General features: G+C 36.7%; 1 protein-coding gene across 4 annotated transcripts in view; it reads right to left on the bottom strand.

Moving 5' to 3' along the window:
- ATP2B1 (ATPase plasma membrane Ca2+ transporting 1) overlaps positions 1–21765 on the bottom strand; it is a 59960-nt gene that overhangs the window by 15405 nt on the left and 22790 nt on the right. For all 4 annotated transcript variants that reach the window (XM_068999974.1, XM_068999971.1, XM_068999962.1 and 1 more), the window contains exons 2-11: positions 17688–18099; positions 12647–12844; positions 11540–11794; positions 11334–11459; positions 10818–10961; positions 7931–7969; positions 7421–7582; positions 5859–6073; positions 4443–4685; positions 1847–2088 (exon numbers count right to left, since the gene is read on the bottom strand). In XM_068999974.1, the coding sequence (XP_068856075.1) occupies positions 1847–2088; positions 4443–4685; positions 5859–6073; positions 7421–7582; positions 7931–7969; positions 10818–10961; positions 11334–11459; positions 11540–11794; positions 12647–12844; positions 17688–17892 (1829 nt within the window). In that variant the 5' untranslated portion in view covers positions 17893–18099. The remainder of the gene's footprint in view (positions 1–1846; positions 2089–4442; positions 4686–5858; positions 6074–7420; positions 7583–7930; positions 7970–10817; positions 10962–11333; positions 11460–11539; positions 11795–12646; positions 12845–17687; positions 18100–21765) is intronic.

Below are 21765 nucleotides of genomic sequence, written 5' to 3' on the forward strand. Positions count from 1 at the left end.
GCCACTGCTTTCACAGCATATATACTTTACCAATATTGAATATAACACTACAGATGATTTTGAACAAGAAATCTAGTCTTGTTTGTGTGTCCTAGACAAAGTTTTGCCATAAAGTAACACCATTATGCATTAGTTTTACAAATTAGTACTAATACAGCACCGGAAAAAAAAAAAAATGCATTCATGACTTTTATTAAATATCAAGTTCACACCTTGCAGATCTGCAAAGATGACTACTGTTACAGTTAAGTGTTTAGTGCAAGGACTTAGGGAGTTTCCTAAAAGTTTCCACCTCATACAGAAAATTGAAATGAAGCAGTCCCTTAGAGCTTCAAAATTTATGTCATAACTGAATTTTGAAGTCCATGTGAATTTTCTGATTCTGGTTATCTGTTCAAATGTCAGCAATCATTAAGGATATCTAATGTTAGCTGCAATCATAAAGCTTGGTGACAAATTCAAACATTCTAAAATGACTAAGTACATGTAAATAAGTTCTATGCAAAGACTGCATTGAAACACTTCAAATATTTGACATAGTGATAAGGAAAGAAAAAAGAAACTGTTCTACTTGCAAAAGTTTCTTCTACACTTCTTAGTGACTCATTTATGTCTTATAAATGTTCATGTTTAAGTTTCAGTATTCAAGTGTAGTTATGTATGTTATAATAGAGAAGGAGCAGCACAACTGAAAACCAGGTTACAAGTACTGCATAGGAAGCAGCTTATGATGGCTAAGTGTTTTTCCTATTCAGTGCATACTCTGAAGTAGTTTCCTATTTGGATACTATTACAATAATATCCAAGTCAGTCTAGGTTTTCTTGTTCTTTGCCAAATGTCCTTAACATTTATTTTCTTATCTCAGTTATTAAGTCAACCTCATCAATGAGGTTTGCTCAAAAATTTAGCTACACAAAAAAAGTACATATTTTAAGTTCCATACCAAGAGGAACAAGAGCTCTTTAAAGACTGACTTTTTGTTCTCAGCACAAAAGTTGAGGAGAAGGAAGATTTAATCTTTTTTCTTTAGTACATTAGTACTTTCCTAGATAATGATTTGGGGAGCTATTAGCAAGCAAAAAGTAAGTTAAACTGATGAATATAATCTATGTGCTACTCAGACTAAAAACAGTTTGACATTAGAACCAAAATGGGTCTGGCTACCAACAGCTATTCCTAGACAACATGATGCATACATGTTTGACGTCTCTCCTCACCTAGTTAGGAGTTACCACAGCTGACTTCACACTTATAAAGGTTTGTCCCAGTGGTGCCTAATCGCTCACTAAGCCTAATCTCATTGTAATAAATCCTTTATAGATGGGCAGACGGATAAGGAAGCATTTGCTTTGTCACATTAAAGCCCCTCAAGTTGCTCGAACATTCAAGTTCAACCTCCTGTTAAAATTATCAACTTGAACATAAAGTTGCACAGTTAAAGCAGTCATATGCTAAAAGTAATCACTTGTGGAAGGTACAAGCCCTTCCTGGAATTTAGGCATATCAACTGATGGGATTTTACTAGGAGACAGGTGAGCATTTTGACCAACCACACCTAAAAGTAAAATAAATTAACTAAAGTATGAGACCATCTCTTTTTTTGTGAGGGGTACGGCTGAAGTAAAGTAACTAAAGTGCTAATGGCCCATCTTTCTGTAGAAAGTCAAACAACTGAAGGAGACAAGCTTCGAAGCTGCAATCACAAGGGTAGGACTGCTGCACTTATCTGTGATTAGAGAGACAAGTATTGCACAGATTATGTAGCAATGCTGTTCAGCATGTCAGTCTCCCCATGTGTCATTTAGCCAGACTTAAGAGATGAATTACAATAGTAGTCGTTCTTACTTTTTAAGAACTATCTCAGAGGCACCTTTACTGAATATCCGGAAACTGCCATCAGAGTTTTTTAACACAGTACTCATTGATTTTCTAACAGAGTTGAAGGTGTACACTTTGTACAAATCTTCTTCTGGTATCTCATTTCTTACGTCCTGATAATCACGTTTTAAATCCAAGAGCAATCCCAGCAAGGCACATTCAGTTTTATTTCCAACATGACGTGGTAGGCCACCTTCTTTTTCAGGAGGCTGCAAGAAGAATAAGAACCATCACTGATTAGGTTAACTTATAAACCACTGAAGCACAGCACTTAGAAAACAAGGAAGGACAAGCTTAGTTCTGGGGTGGGGAAGTTTCATTTTTTCAGTAATTACTTTATAAATTCCTATGAGTCATAATCCAAAGTCATACCACTGCTTTTTTTAAGTAACTTCTGTACCTATTTAGGATCTTTCAGTCCTTCAGAAATCACCCATTAAGTTTGTATCAATCCCAACATGACCTTTCTAAAAGGCATTTTCCATTACTTGAAATATTTATCTGATGAATTGAGTATAGACCCTGAACAATTATTTTGGATTTTAAAAGTACAGATAAGTTCACATATACTGACTTTAGCAAGCTTAATGGCATTATTTCTGCTAAATTAAAGTATCCTCTCCTGTAATAATTCTTCAATGACTTAGACTATGATCACATCACCTGTTAGCCTTCTTCTGAACAAACTAAGTCTGTAAGCTTCTTAAGTCTCACTACAAGTTCTGTTTCCCAGGCTGTGGCCTATTTAACTGAAAAGAGTTCAGAAACAAGTTTCCAACCCTTTAATACCAGAAAAGGTTTCTTATCTCAACAATGTGGATATGCACATACTGGTCCTAGAAGTAAAGGAGTATTTCTCTCAAAATATTTGAGTTTATTTAGCTATAACACTGCAGGTTTTTTTGCAGAAAAACAGGGAGAAGCACTTACTCAATCTGATATGTCTCAGGTGGCTAGAGCTGAACTACATTAATCATAAGACAGTGGTCCATTTTCATTGTTCAGAGCTGCAAGATTTTGAATTTGCCTGCACTGAATACTCATACTTTCAAAATGTTCCCTTTACCATGCAGTTTAAGATGTCCAGTTCTGGGCACCCCAGTAGGAGAGATAAACATCCAGGAGTAAGTACATCCATGGCACACAAAGATAATAGAGACTCAAGCACCTGACATATGAGGAGAAGCTGAAAGGGAAGCTATTCAGCCAGGAGAAGACAACACTCTGGGAGAGAAGCTTTTAAATGCCTGAATAAGGCAGGTGGGTAGAACAATGGCAAAGACTGTCTAGCCGGACTTCCTAGTGGTGCCCAGTGAGAGGACAACAGGCAATGGATACAAACTGAAGCTTTTGAAATTCCATTTTAAGGAAACACCTATTTACTCAAAGGGTGATCAAATACTTGATCAGGCTGCCCAAAGGTTGCAAAGTCTCCATACTTCTTGATTCTGAAGCCTGAGTACACATAGTACAGAGCAACATGCTCTGGATGACCCTGCTTCGATCAGGAGGAGTGGATCAGAGGTTCTCTCAAGAGAAGCCCTCTCTGATTCTGTAAAGCAGACTAACTCTACTGCAGTGGACGTAATTCAATTAAAATTGTAGTAATAAGGGACTTGGTCAGTTTACATGCAGCTACCTTTTTCTTGATATAGAAAGAGCTTTAGAAAATACACTGTGAACCTCCTTGCACACTGTAACTCTATAGAGTATTTCCATCTTGTTTCAGAGAAATCAAACTTTATGTGCTGCCTCAAGTACTGCTATTGTGGAAATTCTTGCAGAGGTACCATTTTTATTGGCTGATAAGTAGCTTTTGAACTGAGTTTTCACTGCTATTTGTGTACAAAGCATCCATAGTGGAGGCTTCTACAAAACCTTGAAATGCTAATTCATTTACTAAATCCTACTTATTATTTTTACTGCCTTAAAGAATAAAAGTTATACAACATGTTGGAATAACTACAGCAAGGAAGCAATATTTAGAGTTTTAAAAAATAACGCACAAAAAATGTTAAGTAATCCACTATTTAAAATGTTTAACAGTTCATTATTCTTTTTATTTCACAATATTTTACAAGTTTCAAACAAGATTTTAGCAAATATGTTACAATTCTAAAGCTTACAAATTTATACAACAGCATCTGGAATAAAAATCCATTAAAATCCTTACCTGTACTTACATTTTTAAATTATATTCTATTTAGTGTACTACTCTTTAAATATTTATTGTTTAATGTTTATTTTTAAGTAGCACTTAAAGCCAGCCAAGACACTCTCTAAGTGAAGTAAACAGCCTCACTTACAAAAACAAACAACTGTGAACTTAAAAGGAAATTATCTTGAGATTGTATCTTTGAACTATCAGTTCTAACTGAAATAAGCTATTTTTTCCATTGAGTTTCAAATGAATGGTTGAGCAATTTAGACCAGGTACAAAATACTTTACTACGCTGCATTGTGCCACACATTTACACTGAAACTGCTATGTGGCTATCAGACAATTTGCATCTTTTGAGGAAGTTTTTCAGTTATCTTGATTGGAATGAAGAAATCCACTCACCAGTATTTTGGAAGTATAAGCACAATTAACAGAAATTCCTGTCACAAGATAAGCCATAGTTTTCTCTGGAATAGCTTCTGGTTCTGGAATTTTTTTATAATGTTTTTCATTGATGTAGGCTTGGACCACTGTCATTCTGTTCATAGTCAATGTTCCCGTTTTATCTGAGCAAATAGCTGTTGCATTGCCCATAGTTTCACATGCATCCAGATGTCTCACCAAGTTATTATCTTTCATCATTTTCTAAGGAAATAAAAGCAGTTAACAGCAATCCATGACCATTACTTCACTTCAGAAATTCTCATTTATGGAGTCCAGTCTTACACAGCAGTTTCAGAAAATACTCAGTCATTAAGTCATCTGGCATATTGCAGAGGAAGAACTTGCAGCTGCCACTTTCAGTATAGATTCCCTTAAGTCTATTAAATTGCTGTCAACTTAATTTTGAACAAGGTACATAAATACAGCCTGAATCTCCTGTAACTGTATGTCACACTGACTACTGATACTATTCAGACTGTTAGGAGCAAACAGGTTATGATGATATTTAGAAATGGAGGAGAGGTAAGGTTTGAGCTTTACCAGATACAAGTTCAGAAAATTTTTCTGCTTACAAGAAAAGTCTAACACAGCTTATTTGATCTATCTGAGGATCAGATAATACAAAGATCCTAGATTCAGACTTATCAAATACCACCTGGGAGCCTAATGTTTCAACTAAAATACACGCGTTTCGTAGGTTAAATATCACTTTAATTTCTTTACTTAACAGACTTGTGTGATATTTTCACCTCTAAGAGCAAGATGAAGTTCAAATAATACCATAATGCCACTACTAGTAAGTGCTGTAAGTTAAGAATTTAGAACACAGCCTAAGCATCCATTGCCTTTACAATTAGATTTTAGATAAATAATCAGTCTCAGCATGATGAAGCAGTAAGAAAATTAAGAACACAAAGAGCTTAATTTAAAAAACATGCTGTTTAATAAACAGAAAGCTAAATGTTTTACACTATCCAGTCTTCAAAAAAACCAGTCTGGAAGCATTCGTAGCAGTTGCTTAACACATCAGCTAGGTAGAAGTTCAGATTTACAGAGGCATTTTTTATTTACAAACTCTAAGACATCTATTTATTGTAAACAAATACTACAATGCTACATACTGAACCCATTCATCTTTAGTTGGTGACAACAGGCGGGCAGTGCTCACTGTTCTTGTTAGTGTGAATTCATTGAAAGATGAAGAAAAGTACTACAGGAGAATTCTCATGCAGTTCAAGGAAACATGAAAAGCTTCTTCCCAGTCTGTTATTTATATATGTATATATCTGTGATGCAGCATAACTCAGTTTGCATTAAACAGGTGATCAATACACCCACCTGCCTTTAAAATCTACTTGCCCTCTACCCACTTACCTTAACAGAGTAAGCCAGAGATATAGTGACTGCAAGTGGAAGACCTTCTGGTACTGCCACCACCAAGACTGTAACTCCAATAATGAAGAACTTCACAAAATACTGAATATAAATTGGGGTACATTCAGCAAGCCATGGTCTCTTCTGAACCCAGAAGGTATCAATTACAAAGTATAACACAAGGATAATGACTGTGATTGCAGACATCAATAAACCTTGTTAAAAAGAGAATAAGCAGTTTTAAGAAATTATCTCAAATATTTGGCAATACAGACTTGGGATACATGCAAATACTTCTGCCATTATAGAAGATAGTTCAGAACTAAGGTTTTAAACAGGCAAGTCGAAACATTGAGGTAGTTCTCAGAGGTGTTCCAGGTTCCAATGCAAGTATTTCCTCATGCATTTCACCTAGAAATTTCCAGAAATCTTTTTTTCTTCAATTCAATTGAAAAGCATAGAGTTAATTAGTAACAGGACAGACCAATAGGTAAAGTCAATTGACTAAGCAGAATAAGAAGTGAAAAAATTCAGGAGTCCTTCACCAGTTTTATGCTGACTGATTCAGTAGAGTGTTTCAGTGTGGTCTCAAAGCAGAAGGACAGGAAAATAAATGCATGAAGTAGATGAGTATTAAAGCTGTGTGGGGAACTACAATGGGTCAAAAGGTACATAAAGGAAAACAAGACCTCTTGGAAGATATGGGGAAAAAAAATAATGTTTGAAAGGAGAGTACTTTACAGTAAACATATAATGGAATTTGTTAATCTCACTGAAAAATTACGGCTGCCATACACAAGTGCAGAGTGCTACAGCAGAGTTCAATTGCTCCGTTTCAGGCTGTAACTGTCTAATGACGCAAATGCTAAAGCCAGCCCTTCTTGAGCTGGGGGGGCCGGGCTCCGATTCATCCTGAAATTCCTCCAGCCTGAATCTTTCATCAATTTTACATGGACCAAAATAAATCCTGAAATATCTGAATTAAACCACTGCACACTAGGTAATATAGCCTAAAATTTACACTGACCTTCATTGCTGTTTTAGTCTACTTTCAACCTACCATATATTTTGACAAGGCAGCTGAAAATTAGCTGATAGAAATGTAGGAAGTCAATAAAAATGTTACATATCAGCAAGGCGCATGTTAAGTGGAAAATTCTCAACCTCTGGAAGTACTAGAGATAACCTGGTTAACAGTACCACATTTTCCAAACTTCACTCAACTTACGGTTCTCTTGGTATGTTGCTAAATACTATATCTGACCTAAAAAGGTCTTTCATAACAGTTGTCAAATTTTATGAAGCTGGAATTTCCTCTCCTAGAAGCTGACACTTGAAAGCCTAGATCTATTTAAATTAAGGAAAAATAAAAGCCATCCACATGACATAGCCTGAGAGGCCATCAGCATACTCAGGCACAATAGCATACTTGCACACATTAGAATTTTGCACTTAAGTAGTCAGCCTTGAGTGGTTTGATTATTTTATGTCCTTGCAAACTATGCATGTTCCAACATTTTTTAACATGACATCAGCATAAGGAGAGTACTGAGACATTGTACCTGCTTTGCCAATCTGAACTGCGAGCTTTGTGAGTTTGCCTTGGAGAACTGACTTCTCCTTCTTTGGCAAGTTTGCTTTCTTCTTGTCTTTCTCATCTCCATCTCCACCATCCTCACTCTTCAGTGGCTGCATTTCCATGGCTGCACCATCCTGAGCTTTAGCTAGAAATTAAGATCAAAAAAAAGTTTAGTCATTGGTGAGTCTCACAAATCAAGGATACCTAAAGAGCTTAATACCCAGCTCCACTAAATATAATAGTACTGAATATTATCTTGTATCCAAAGAGGCTATATTGCACATGAATATTTAAAGAAGTGTATTGTGTATAGGTGCTTGAATACCAGGTTCAGTGAAGCATTTGCTTTGGGCAGATTCACTTATGCCATCTTTACCATAAGCACTCTGGATCTAAGGATTCAATGTGCATTTTTATAGGAAAGTCTGTATTCATCACCTACGCTCTTAGAAAACAGAGACTTGCAAGAAAGAGTCAGAGCACCTGCACTTACCTTTGTTACGGTTTTCAACAGCTCCATCTTGCTTTTTACCTGTCAGAGAGAGGAACAAGTTGTGTTTTAAGCAGGCTGTGCAGAATTCATTATTTTATACATGTTTTTATATCATGACTACATTACTCTGCTAAAACAAGAAACTGCATTAAAAAAAAAAGTAAAATATGTAAGTCAGCTCACAGAAACAGCTCACGTCACTTTTTGGACTTTAGTTTTCCCATACAACACAGCTGCAGTGTTAATCTACCATGGTTAAGTTTGTACAAATTACTGATACTGACACTTATGGCTTGTGAGGAAAGCGTTATAAAAGACTTCCTGACACATCTTTCTAGGAAAGATATTTGTGCCAAGTGATTCTGGTGGCCTCCACCTTGCTCTGTTCTTCCAATATGTGCACCAGTATCTGACTACCTCTGTAAATAAACTGCAGGATCTCACTTTGAAAATCAGTGCTTTTGTACAACATTGCAGAAGCCACTGTAGTATAAAATATTCATAAATCCACAGCAAAGCTTAGCAGAGGTACAGCACTGGATTACTGGATCTATGCTAACCCTATTTACACAAACATAAGCATAATCTGTAGGCGATATATCATATATCACTGAGAGAACAGCTCAAGTTCATAATAAAATATCACTCCTACCTGTGTTCAGAAATGGAGTTCAACAAGAGACCATAAAGAAGGACAGTGAAATAATGGAAGAATTTAACAAGTGAAATATTAAAGGTAATTAGAAGACCAACACATCACGTGTTGTTTTTTGGGGCTCAGCAAGTGAAAAACTTTACTTCTAAGTAGAGAGAGCAAGGGTCATAATTACTGTTTGTGATAACCTGAAATGAAAGCACAAAATTGAGGAACTTAGAACAAAACCCAGACATTTTCAGTATCACTGGTAATTCACCAAGTCTTTGGCCTTAGGTTATGTAGACTGAAATTTACCAGAGTACTCAGGTAGAAGATGATCAAATTATCAAGCAGCCTGGTCTGGCGTGACACCTAATACGCCCACTACAGTATTGCTGTAGACATAGTCTGATTTCTATACATAAGATTTCTCCCAGTGTTCTCACAACAGCTCAACAGAAGAAAGCATGAAAAAGCATGTTCACTTTCTCTGGAAGATGACACCTCAGACTTCTTAAGAACTCATCATTGTTTCCTAATCTTGTATTTGTTCTCCCCTAGTTCCCCTCTTCCTCTTAACAAGAGGGAAGTTCTACATTTGAGTTACTTGTAACTCCTTGTACATTTGCTTTCACTCTGAACCAGGCCGTGCATAGCCAGCTAAATATAGTCCCTTTAATCTCCTTAACATTCACAGAGAAGGTAATTTAGTTTAACCTGAGTTTTATCACGGAGAATCTTATTAGGCACCTAACCTAAGGGAAAGAGGAAGCTGTCTATCTTGGGAGACAAAAAAAACCCCACAAGTGTTTGGGTCCTAGGATACACCAAAACACTACTTGTCAAAGAGACTTCAGCTTTTATTATTCAATAAACACTGGCAGAGTATTAATAAAAGCTATAGTCCTCTCCATATCTCCTGTAGCAGCTGGTACTGTTGTTTGTTTCCTTCTCCTTCCTCTGTATGGGGAAGAGCACAGGATGCCAACTGTTTCACACTAATGCCTGCAAGCATTGCAGGTCAGCTTTTACCCTTCATTATCACACTTGAGCTTGAAACTAACTTAGAACTTTCAATTCTTCTTGTAACACTTTTTCTAACTTGTGAAGAAACTCACTACTTTTTTTCAAGTTTTAAGAAGGGTCAGAATTGTAAAGTATTTGTGGATTAGGACAAGACAAAAAAACCTTTAGTCCCAATTCCTGCACAGAGCACACATTTTAACAATTGCTTGTTGAGTTTGAAGGGTCCTGAGATCCTTAAACACATTTCTGTATGAATCTTCCATTATTGCCTCATATCTCTCTGATAAAAAATAGTATACTTTGGTTTATATTTTATTTTTTTGATTCTAGTGCCAAGAAGCTGCAGACTCAGTTCCATTCAGAAGACTTCATAACTGTTTCATGAAATATTTTCACCATGATGTTCAGTCCTGAACATGCCTTGTGAGTACTAGTATCAAAACTTTACTGCTTAACATTTCTAAGCTTTGATTCTCAGGATATAGGCTAAAGTTAGATAAGTGACTTTATAATAAGGAAGACAGCCCATTTCACTCTTCACAGAAGGACTCCAAAATATGCTCAGTTAAAGCCTCTCATCCTTCTAAAAATAAAGATTACAGGAAAGTGCCACTAGGAATTTGCCTTGTGTATATCTCTGAGCATTTAAAATTTCTACTCTGAAGAAAAGGAATGGCAGAAGAAGCGGTCTGCTCATTTTTTATCATCAGTCATATATGTCTAAGTTACCCACAAGCTCAGCAGTATGAAAGACCTAAGCTTCTTGCCTTCAGGTGTTATGGAAAAACTCCCTATAAGGGGCATTTTCTATCTGTCAAATGCAGAACTAGATACTTATTAGGTTGAACTACATAACTCGTTTTCCATAAACAAGTATTTGCTATTAAACATCAGTGCACCTTGAAGTTACACAAGATTACAGTTTTAACTATTTATACATGGTATGTATGGCTGGTTAGGAATTGCAAACTTTCCAAACTCTGATTGATCAGTGAGATCTGAAATTTAATTAAATTCCATGTGACAAAAGTTAGTAGTAGAGGTGCACTCTCAGGTCACCGGACCTGCATTGCTTTTTTTTCCTGTGAAACCTACAGAAGGTATGAGTTTTATAAAAAGATTTCTGGCTTTGGATGACTGGAACATGCCTCTATCTAGTAACATTCAAAAGTTCACCACCATCCCCACTCCCCCGCCAAGGTTATTCAAGATTATTATGCCTACTTTTCTTTTCCTTCTTTTCTTTTTCCTTCTCCTTCTCCTCTTCATCTCCTCCAGCCCCAAGTAAGGTAAAGATGATTCCAGTCTGAGAGTTCACACCTACAGCAGTAACCACCATTCTTCCAGAGCCTTCCATCACATGTGTACCTGAAAGATTGAATCCAGTTTTCCACTGAGACTTGAGCAGTTATATGGCAGAGCACACAAGTACTTTGAGGAAATAAGTTCCCAAACTTGACTTTTCATGAAACCTTGAGATGTGTATATGTACATGTGCTCCCCTAAAGCTTTAGCTGCCAAAGCTATTTGGAAAGTAAACCCATAAGCAACTACACAAAAGATAGTTTTATGGGTCTGATCACTCCAACAAAGTTTTGTACTTGTTGCACTGGTTTGGGATACTTTTAGGAGTCAACCTAGACAAAAAACCAATTTGCTAGTTTTAACCTCAGAATTTTAAATAACCAGCCTACTTCAGAAACAAACTACCTTATTCAAAAATTGACAAACACTACACACCTGACAGCAGCATAGGATCTCTGTCCAGAGATTTCTTAACATGGTCGGATTCCCCAGTCAGTGAGCTTTCATCAATTTTGAGGTCATTTCCTTGAATGAGTACACCATCAGCCGGTAAAAGGTCACCTACGAGAGATCACTGGGTATGTTGACTGCAGTTCCTTTTTTAAAAATAAAAGAAAGTTCAACTTTAAAAATATGTTTACCATATTTCACTTGTGCAATATCTCCAACAATTATGTCAGCTACTGGTATTTGGATGACTTGGCCACCTCTGATGACTGTGAATTTCTGTTCTTGTTCAATACGGCTCTGCAATCCCCGAAATTGTTTCTCTTTACTCCAGTCATTGAAAGCTGTTACTAATACCACACAAACTACAGATAGGAGGATTGCTGCTCCTTCAATCCAACCTGCTTCAGATTCCTCCTCTTCTTCACCAACATTTACTGATCCACATACTGCAGAAAACAGGTTATAAATTTAAGAAAGTTCACAAAGATATTTCAACAATGAAAAGTTTTAGCAAACAGAAAAAACTAATAGTTGCTAAACACTTTCCATGCCACCCTTCTTTGCAATTTTACCTTCATTTTCCATAAGGGTAGCACACAAAGAAGCTAAAGAACCTGAAAGCTAGAGCAACTTGAGGAAGTTAAACCATCCTGCTTATCTGAACACATGAGAAGTTGATATAGAGAAAGTTACCTGTCCTTATTTTGTTAAATGATGGCATAAGAATGCCAGACTGGTTAACAACCTTCTGCTTTCTCAACATATCCCACTTTACATTTGTCTTAGCAAGCCAGACATTATTGCAAAAATTCAGTTAAATGAAGGCCCAATCCCTCTATTTTTTGTTTAGAGTATAAACACAGCTTCATTTCTTAAATTAGAAAGTTACCAGTGTCATATTGCAAATCAAGGAAAATTTAAGACTTGTTGACTCCACAAAGAAAGCCCATGACCGCAAATTATAAATTGCTTAAATATTTGAGGCAAAGCTAAAAAAAAAAAAAAAACAAAACACTTGCACAGAGACTGGATTTCAAACAAGTCCCCTTGTTCCTGCTGCTTGCAATTTACCTTTGGCATTATTTTGGTCAGAATAATACCAGATCGTGACCAAGGAAATCTCATGTTGCCCTTTTAAGGCAAGCTAGAGTTTTAGTAATGTGCTCTCAATAAGGAACAATAAGCTGCTTTTCCACTGACTTACTGTCTCCCATCAGATTTACAGTATAGACATGTTGAACCAGGAAAGTCAGTAGTATAATAAAGGTAGATACCTACTTTTTAAGAAGTTTACTTACATGATTCATTTCCTCCTGGAGGCTGGTAAAAAGAAAGGCCCAAGGATACTACGGCTGCAATTTCTAATATAATTAGTGTAACGTCCTGTAGTGCTTCCCATACTAACTGAAGAAATGTTTTTGGCTTTTTAGGAGGTATAAAGTTTTTCCCAAAAACTGCTTCTCTCCTTTCTATATCTGCTGGATTTCCACTTAAACCTATTTAACAATAAGACAAAGTTAGTGACACTTACATGCATTTCACCCTCACATTAGAAGTGACTGAGGTTTCCCACTCATGGAATCAAGTCCCACTCCATATTTCAGTAACAATACCAAAAAAGCCATATCTCAAATGTAATTATATAAGTAATATCCTTAAATCAGAATCACTATAGAAAGCCTGCTATATTTTATAATTCTCACCTTGCCAAAATAAAGCTGATGGTCTACCTGCTTAATATGTCACTTAATATGACATAGGAACAGAGTAATAATAACACACATACCTTCGTTCAAAGTAAACAAGTTTGCAAGACAAGATCATTAGTAGAGTTACTACTATTGAGACTGAGTAGCACCATAAAGCTTTAGCAAGACCACAGCCCGTGAAGGCAGCTCTGGTTCCCAGTGTAGGGATTCTGTATTCAGAGACAACATCCTAGGATCCTAAAAGTAATGTAACATTTATAATGAGATATTTATTGTAATTGATAATGTAAGTATTATAATTATTATATTTCCATATTATTTTTTATATAAAATACTATTAAAAGTTGTTGAAGCTATGCAGGCATCATGTGGAAAGATGCTGCTTCCACCTGGATTGGTGGTAGTTATTTGCTCTTCTGAAGCTTCACTTTCTATCTCCTCTCACACAGAGAGAAGCCCATGTTTAGAACTATGCAGGGTCTGTCACCTCAGTTTTGTATCTATCTTCTTTCTTATATGGCATATTTGAGTCCTCCTCTGTCTCAATTCTTGTACCATCCTTAAAAGGGAAACAAGGCAGGCAAGCGTGAGGGGTCTACACCAAAGGCTACTGCATGTTTCAAGAACTTGCCAAGATCTTAAAAATAATGGAATACCAAGTGTTTTCAGTGCAAGGTCATGCACTCAAAGTCTTCTGTGAGCACACCTCTTGTTTATTCCTCTGAAAGTTTCCAGTTAACTAACCCACCATTCAGAATTAAGCTACTAGCTCATTTTTCAAAGCAAAATTGCCAAAGTTCAAGGCAGGTTCAGAGCAAAGGTCTGGATACTTCAACCATATTGCCCAAGGTTGTGATCAACCCCTGCTTAAAGACAACTATTTTCTTAGTTGAAATTTGTTTAGTAGCTAACCCAACTGCTTAGTGATAAAGGCATTGCAAACATACTAGGTAATAAATAAGAACAGCAGTCACTGCAGCTGGCTTTCATAACAAGGGGGCTATTCAACACCTCTAACAGACATTTCCTAGAATCATCACATATTTCAAGACACTTTGAAAAGACTACTGAACCGCAAAGCTCAATTTTAAATGCTAACAACTGCTACATAATCATGTAACCGAAAAGCAAATTATGAGCAGATCTTCTCAAAAGTGAAACAAATTAAACATACTCTGTGTATATAATTAATTACATTTATTCTAACACTCTTCAATTCACCTTGAATTCATGTTTAATACAAAGGAGCAATTGTACTCATTAGCCATAACCCTACACTTCTTGCAGTTCAAGCTTTAAGGTGCTTACTTTCATTCTCAACTCAAAGAGCACTGCAAGACTGTTTTCAAAATCAAGCTATCCATTACTTGGATCTAGAGAAACTCAGGACAGTGTGGTCATTCCAAAAGGCTGGGCCATACTGCTATTTTGCAATAGATACCACTTCTCTATTCTTTTAACAGAGCAGAGTTTGGAAATTTATTTACGTAATGTTAGCATAGCAACATCACTTTTTTCCTCCCTTCACAGGGTACCACAGTGCAGAACATCAGAAGTATACAGCAAAGGTCTTTGAAGAATGAAAAGTGTTTCCCAATGAGGCTATATAAAGTCAAGCTACTATCAGAACCACTTAGTGAAGATTAGTAAATAAGCCTAGCAAAGACAAAAACCATTTTTGTATTTTTAGTATACACCATAATACACCATGCACCATTACTGAACTTGCTACATTTATCACACAGCTGGCAATTTCACAGTTCACAATCTAGAGTCCTGAGGTCAAAACTACTGTCATTATATTCTTCATTATGTGTCTTAACTAGGGTAATTTATGTTACTTGGGGTTAAGCTCAAAAAATATTAGACAAGGGACTATTTATGCTTCATATACAAATTTTATTAGAAATAAGTTACTAGACAATCAAAATTATGTAGACTTATGGAAATATCTATATCTGTCCAGAATGTAAGACAGACTTTTGCTACTGATAATATGTCTAACATTCATTTTGCACGTTTGTATAAATGTAAGCAGTAAAGTCTGCTCGGTGTCCTTTTTTTAAGTAATACTGGTAAAGGACTGCTCCCATTTCTCATTTCAAATCAGATAAGTTTGATTCAAATTTTGCCTGAAAACAGATATTGCCTTACATTGTAAACAACTCCACAGCAAAGAACAAGCTGAACTCATTCACTGAGTACCATGTCAGAAGTACCTGTACTTTTCCTGTGAAGCTCCTGGTAATTGCATAGTGGCAAGAGTGTCATGTCATAAAGAAAGCATCTGATTAGGAAAAAGTGTCATAGGGCCACAAGATTTTAGAGAGCTAGTACTAGTGTAACACATAACAGTTTCCTGCAAGATCTTGCCTATTTTTCCATTAGTATTGCCTCCCTTTCTATACCTAAGATTTGAATTTGACAAAAGCAGAGACCTAGGTTCTAGCTTTACAAGAGCTCTCCAGCACTACCTCTGAAAAATTTATAGCAGGTTACCTGATTCTCTAAAATTTCATGTTGTGATTTACAGCTAAAATGACACCTCTGTTAGATGTTGTTCCAACTCATCTTAATTAGCCTTTTCTGAGCCAGTTACCATGTTCAACTGTTGAGGCTTTGGTGTGTTTATGAGCTTCTCTCACACTTTAAAAAAATGGTGCCCTTTTATCAAGTCAGCGACTGCATTTAACTGATTGCAGTGTGCATCTAAATGTCAAATCCTTTTGAAAGGGAGAGGCCCTGATCACACAGCCCTCAGTACAACACAATAAATCTGCAGGAAAGGGCATCCAACCTTTTTGAGTTTTAATACACTGACACTCATCGCTCCCATGTGTTAGCCTGTGTGTTTGTTACATTAAGAGACAAAGTGAATCCTGCAGTATATGAGGAACTTGGTGCTTAGTGCATCGTGGCTATCAAAAATCATATGCCCACCTAGCTTGCAGTAATAATGGACCTTTAACTTTGTAGATCACTGTACAACAGATTCAACTCTCGGTTCAATTCCCAGTTGTACAAAACTAGATCCCTTTTCACGGAGAAAGGAAACTGCCTTTCAATATTATGCAACAGGTCAACAGGGTAATGAGAGCCTATTGCTCCTATCTGAGATGTGTTACACTGCAGTGCTTCACACACATGCACTGTACTTTACAATTGCCAAGGAACAGAAGTTTGTACTTTTTATGTTTTACAAACTTCTTCATCCTGAAATTGGTCTACTCCCATTCACTGGTAGTTCAGCCATGTCAGCTGGCTACTTTCAGTTTGGTAAGAGGAGCCCAGTTCACGTACTGATAATTTCAGGAGTCTGGAAATCAGGAGTCTGGCTTTAAAAGCAGATGAAGTCAAAACATGCTAAATGCAGATGTACCCAGAGGTACCTTACGGCATTAGTAGGCTGTTCTTGGTCCAAGAAGACAAATCTTTCCATAGCATTTCTGAAGAACAGAAAGCAACGGCTCTCCAGGATTAAGACAGCGGGTACTTTACTGCCACCAACATGACACCACACTGGTTAAGAGCTATGTGAGTCCTTAAATGCAGAGACACTACAATTTGCCAGAATCTTGATTTTGGTAATTCTCAATTACTCTTAACAGCAGGACTTCACAATAAGTTTCAGTTAATGTTTTTACATATTTTTATCTAAGTACAGTTTACTGTAAATACTACAGTATGTAGATACTACAGTACATTATTCCATCTTTCACAAATACACTTAATAGCTTTCATTTACATTGGAAGAAAGCAGTAAGAAACAGCCAAGTCTTAAGGAGAACTTCTGGAATGTTCTCAAGGAGGAGACTTAACAAATTTATTCACTTATTTCTTCACATTTGTACCGTCTATCTTGGAGTAATAACTCTAGATAGCAAAAGCATCATGTAGCCACACTTTACAGAATGCCACTAAGACCAACATGGCAATGACTCCACAAAAGATACTTATTTCTACAGAATAAGATCCTGTAGTCACTTTGCAAACCTTCCACTAAGAGTACATGTTAATGCTTCAAGTCATATTCATAGTTATTTTGCATTGCTTAAACAGAATCTACAGAAATACTGTAGGTTTAAAAACTAGATCCTGCTATTAAGAATTCAATGTAGCACAAATAGAAAACACGTAACCAGTTTTAAAAATTGCTGCATTAGCAAATGCAAGAACTAAGCAGCCACACAGAAGCATTAATAAGCCCTGCATTAGATTACTAAAACCTTGGGGTCTACAACAGCATGATCTGAATTGTGACTATACATCATATGAACTGTTCGCAAAACTGATGCTTTCACATCAGCTTTCACACAGCTCTCACAGTGAGCTGAACACTGCTATGCCGCACTGCTGTTTCATATATGAGTGCCTACATCAATGAAGTGTGTTTCAAAGTTCAACTTCATTGATACATCATCTCACATGCAGTTAGACCAACTGAAAAAAGCTCTAGATTACTTATTACCATGGAATACCTCTGTCTTAGAGGAACAAGAAGCAATATTTTGTTATGGTAACTAAAATACTTTTACAAACTTTGTTCTATTAAAAAAAGCAGTCAGCAAAAAAAGCTGACTAAGGCTTTTCCTAAATGGAGTTTCCTCAATAAGTGTTAAAATTGACTTACCTTCATTTGGTGAAGTTTTCAACTTTGTACAGATGCCATGTACATCACCATAGCATTCCTGTATTTTATGCAGTGCATCTGCAGCTCGAAGTTCCATAAGAGAACGGAGCTCTGCAAGAGTAACTCCAAAATCTCCATGATTAGCTTCTTTTACTGCGTTTTTTACGCCGCTATACGCAACTGAGTTGTTTGCCATGTCACCCATGATGCATGCAGTCTTTAGTGCAGACAGTTTCCAGTAAGGAACAAGATTTCAACTTAAAATATTTCCAAAAGGAAAATAAATCCTTTGGGTATGAAGACAGTCAGGAGAGCAGACACATCACCCAAGCAAGAGACCCCGTCTGGAGAGATATCTTTGAGGTTGTCCCATGGCGCGTTCTGTTCCCCAAAGCCAAAAGGCATGTACAATCTAGGGAGAGAATAAACACACATTCAGTTACATAACAGCTACACTGCAATGCATTGCAAGACAACCCTAATTCTTTGTACTGAGGTTACAGAACAAATTTCTTTTTAATTTCCTATAATATTTTTAGTTTGTATTCCGCAGGCAAGAGTGACAAGGGAAAAAATGGATGTTTCCCATCTCAAAACAACCTTGCATTATTGGATTTCCTTAAGTCATTAACTTTTTAACAGTTGTTGCCTTTAACATGGGCATTTTCCTTCACATGCCCATATGGTTCATCATCAAGCAGGAACCTTTAAAAATACCTAAAATTAAATCTGTTTCCAGGGAAATGGAGCTTGTAACATCCACAAGTGGTGTCACATGGGGAAAAGAACATGTTTAAGTTAAAAATCCCCACTTTCCAATGACACTCTCACCTCAAAATTTGGGAAGAGCAGGCTTTTATGTGTTCCCATTAATTCTTTTGTGCAAACCTCAAGAAAAAACACTTCAGCACTAAGCTAGCCCACACGTCAAGTACTTTTGCACTCCAAGGAGGATTATATTTTCAGGCAGACCTAGCACTTAATAAATTTATCACATCCATACAGTTTTAGCCCTGCTCCAGCCCATTTCATCACAACTCAAACCTCCCACAGTATCTCCATTAAATTATTCAAAGAGAGGGGAAAATTGCACAATACCACCTTCTTACAGAAGGGATAAGGAGACTGAGAGCAGCTCTTCCATCTGATGATCAATGCATTGTAGCTGAGAAATTACCATCTAGCCACAGGACTCTGAACTTGCACAGGCATTCTATACATAATCCCTGCTCAGGTGACGCATTTTGCACGTACACATGTACCTACACAACAGTGAAGTGCACACACAAACTCCTCATGCCTATGTGAAGATTTGCTGTGTGCCAAAAACAGACATCTGATCATGTAAGTCACCTTTATTGACATAATGGAGTGCGATGAGCATGTGTAACAATATATTCCCCCACAAAACATTATGACTGCCAGTCTCAGAGGAACAATAACTTGGACACTTCCAGGTCAACAAGACCCTCAGGTGTCATATGCCTAGCAAAGGCAAAAATACAAAGGTCTTGGTTCCAGGAAAGACTCAGATTTCTGCTCTGGAAATAATCAGTTTCAGCTATACTAAATCCACCATTTAAAGCACCATGCCACAGTACTTCATTTGCACTGAGAACAACCACTAAGTCCCTTAACCGATGCCACACAATCACAAGTGACAGTCCCATCACTGGCAGAACTACAATTTCTGCAACTACAACTGCTCTTCTCTTCCCATCACAGGAGATTCTGAGAAAACCAATGTCCCTGGCAGTTTTCCAGAGACAAAACACATAAAGCAATCAATATTCACATGCATAAATCTTCCAACATTCTATAACATCAACAAAGCAATTAATTTTAAATCTTCATTGTTTTCTCTGTTACTTGCAAGGAAATGTTACAACAGTTGAAGAGTCCATGATGATATTGTTAGCCTGCATGCTAGGATGCAGTTATGATTAAGACTGTAATGTGTTCTGTTAAGAGTATCCTGCAAGTGAAGAAATTCATGCAAACCATGTATGAAAGACATGCCACATTGTTATCTAATGCCCAAAAGCTGGACGTTGTTGTCCAGCTGGTAGCCTAGGAGGATTTATCAGCTGGCATCTGATCATAAGCTATGACAGTATAACAAGAAGCAGATCAGGCAAATGAGTTTGTATAGCTATGGAGAAGATGCTGCAGCTGCTAATTAGGCAAAAATAGACCAAGCAGAAGGCCCCACAACCAATTACATCAAACTTGATTCAATTTTAATTAAGAAAAGCTCTGTTCAAGCCTCTAGCAGGAGCTCTGTATTTAATGCCCAAATACACCCAAATCCAAGAGAAAAGAATAGGAAAACTACACCTCTAGTCACTGTTCACTTGACATCAAACATTTTAAGACTTACTCTCTCTCTCCATATACGTGTGTAGAGTGAGCAAGACTTGCTTTCATATGTAAGTAAACTTAAGAGTAGTAACACTGCTTAATATAACTCAATGTGCTTTGCACTCCAGTTCTAGCCTCTCTATGCATCTATATCAATTTTTACTAATAAATAATAATCCAGTGATTGGTCATTACTAAGTTTATACTGAAGGGGGTTCTCATATGCTCCAAATGACATGCTAACATACCAATGGACCCCTAGGGTTCACAGGCAAATTCAATAAGCATGCATTAACACTACAAAAACAGTGCAGTTCTACAGATCAGCTCTAGTAGTGATACGAACTGTTTGGCACATTCACTTTAGGAAATAACTGAGGAAAATTGAAAGGAACAGTGTGAAGACTTCAAATTCTGAATACTGCGTGAGTTTTGCTCCAGATCATAAAAACTTGATTAAACGTTTTGCTCCAGATCATAAAAACTTGATTAAACGTTATCAGTTGTTACACAAAATCAGACCAGAATCTGCTTCAGTAGCCCATTTTTACCAGACATTTCAACAGAGGGCACAATAGCTTTTTGTCATACAGGTACAGTATGGACTTAGTTTAACAGAGATTTTTCTGTGGGAATCAGCAAAGAAATTTCCTTTAAGAAATATCCTTAATGCAGTTGTGATGTAAAATCTCGCAACATCCAATCCCTTCCTGTTACAGCAAGTTCCAACAGTCCGCTTTTGTAACATTAGTGGCGATGCATAATGAAACTATCAACAGTGAAATTTGGTAGCATAAAAAAGTGCACTTTTAAGCTACACAGACCATCTAATAGTATTGATCTTCCCAATTAATGAAATATTTTATTTGTTTTTACCAGTGTTCCAGTTCAATTATTGCATCAGCCATTTGAAATAACTGAATAGCATGAGCTCTGAAGCACTACAGTTTAAAGTAACTCACCTCCAACTTCCAATCTGTTAATATCTCAAATTTTAAATTAAAGAAATAGTTATCAAGCTAAAACTCATTTATACACGCTGCTGAAGTTCCAGCCTATTTAAAGTTTAATTCAGTTTAATTTTTGTGTTAGTGTCCAACTTAAACAATCTGTACACAAAATAATTAAGAAATCTATCTTTCATTAGACATATCAACTTTTAGATAATCCTTTATCAATGACACTTTTGTTTATCACTTTATATCACTGAGACTAGGAATAACTTTAAAAGCTATTCTCTGTCACACTCAAGTGACAAAAAAACTTGAACTGCAGAGGCACCTTTCAGTAGCAGCACATAATCTCATAGGTAGGATTCGGATACTTGTGTAAATCCCTTCAAGAAGACCTTGCTGCTCTTTGGCTGTAGTAACTTCACTGACACATCACATCATTGTAGCTGCTTATGAGGAGTAACTTCCTTATCCAAATCAAATTACTGTTGATTGCTATGGGAGTGTGCTTTGTTACCAGACAAAGACACTAATTCAAACTCATCACCCATGAAACAAAGGTTAAATTATTTTGCCAATGCTGGAAGTTCAACAACCTCATAAGCTTCTGTAGTTGGACTGGAGAAAGGAAAAGCTCTAAACAGAAGTCTACATGTAGAGATGCTTACCAAAGCATGGAGAGACTATAGATTACTTGTCTATTTAGTGCTACCAGAACATTCTGTGCTGACCAAACTAGAAGCTGTGACATGTTTCTTGAAGTG

The sequence above is a fragment of the Aphelocoma coerulescens genome, chromosome 1A (assembly GCF_041296385.1).
Source record: "Aphelocoma coerulescens isolate FSJ_1873_10779 chromosome 1A, UR_Acoe_1.0, whole genome shotgun sequence".
Taxonomy (NCBI): Eukaryota; Metazoa; Chordata; class Aves; order Passeriformes; family Corvidae; genus Aphelocoma; species Aphelocoma coerulescens.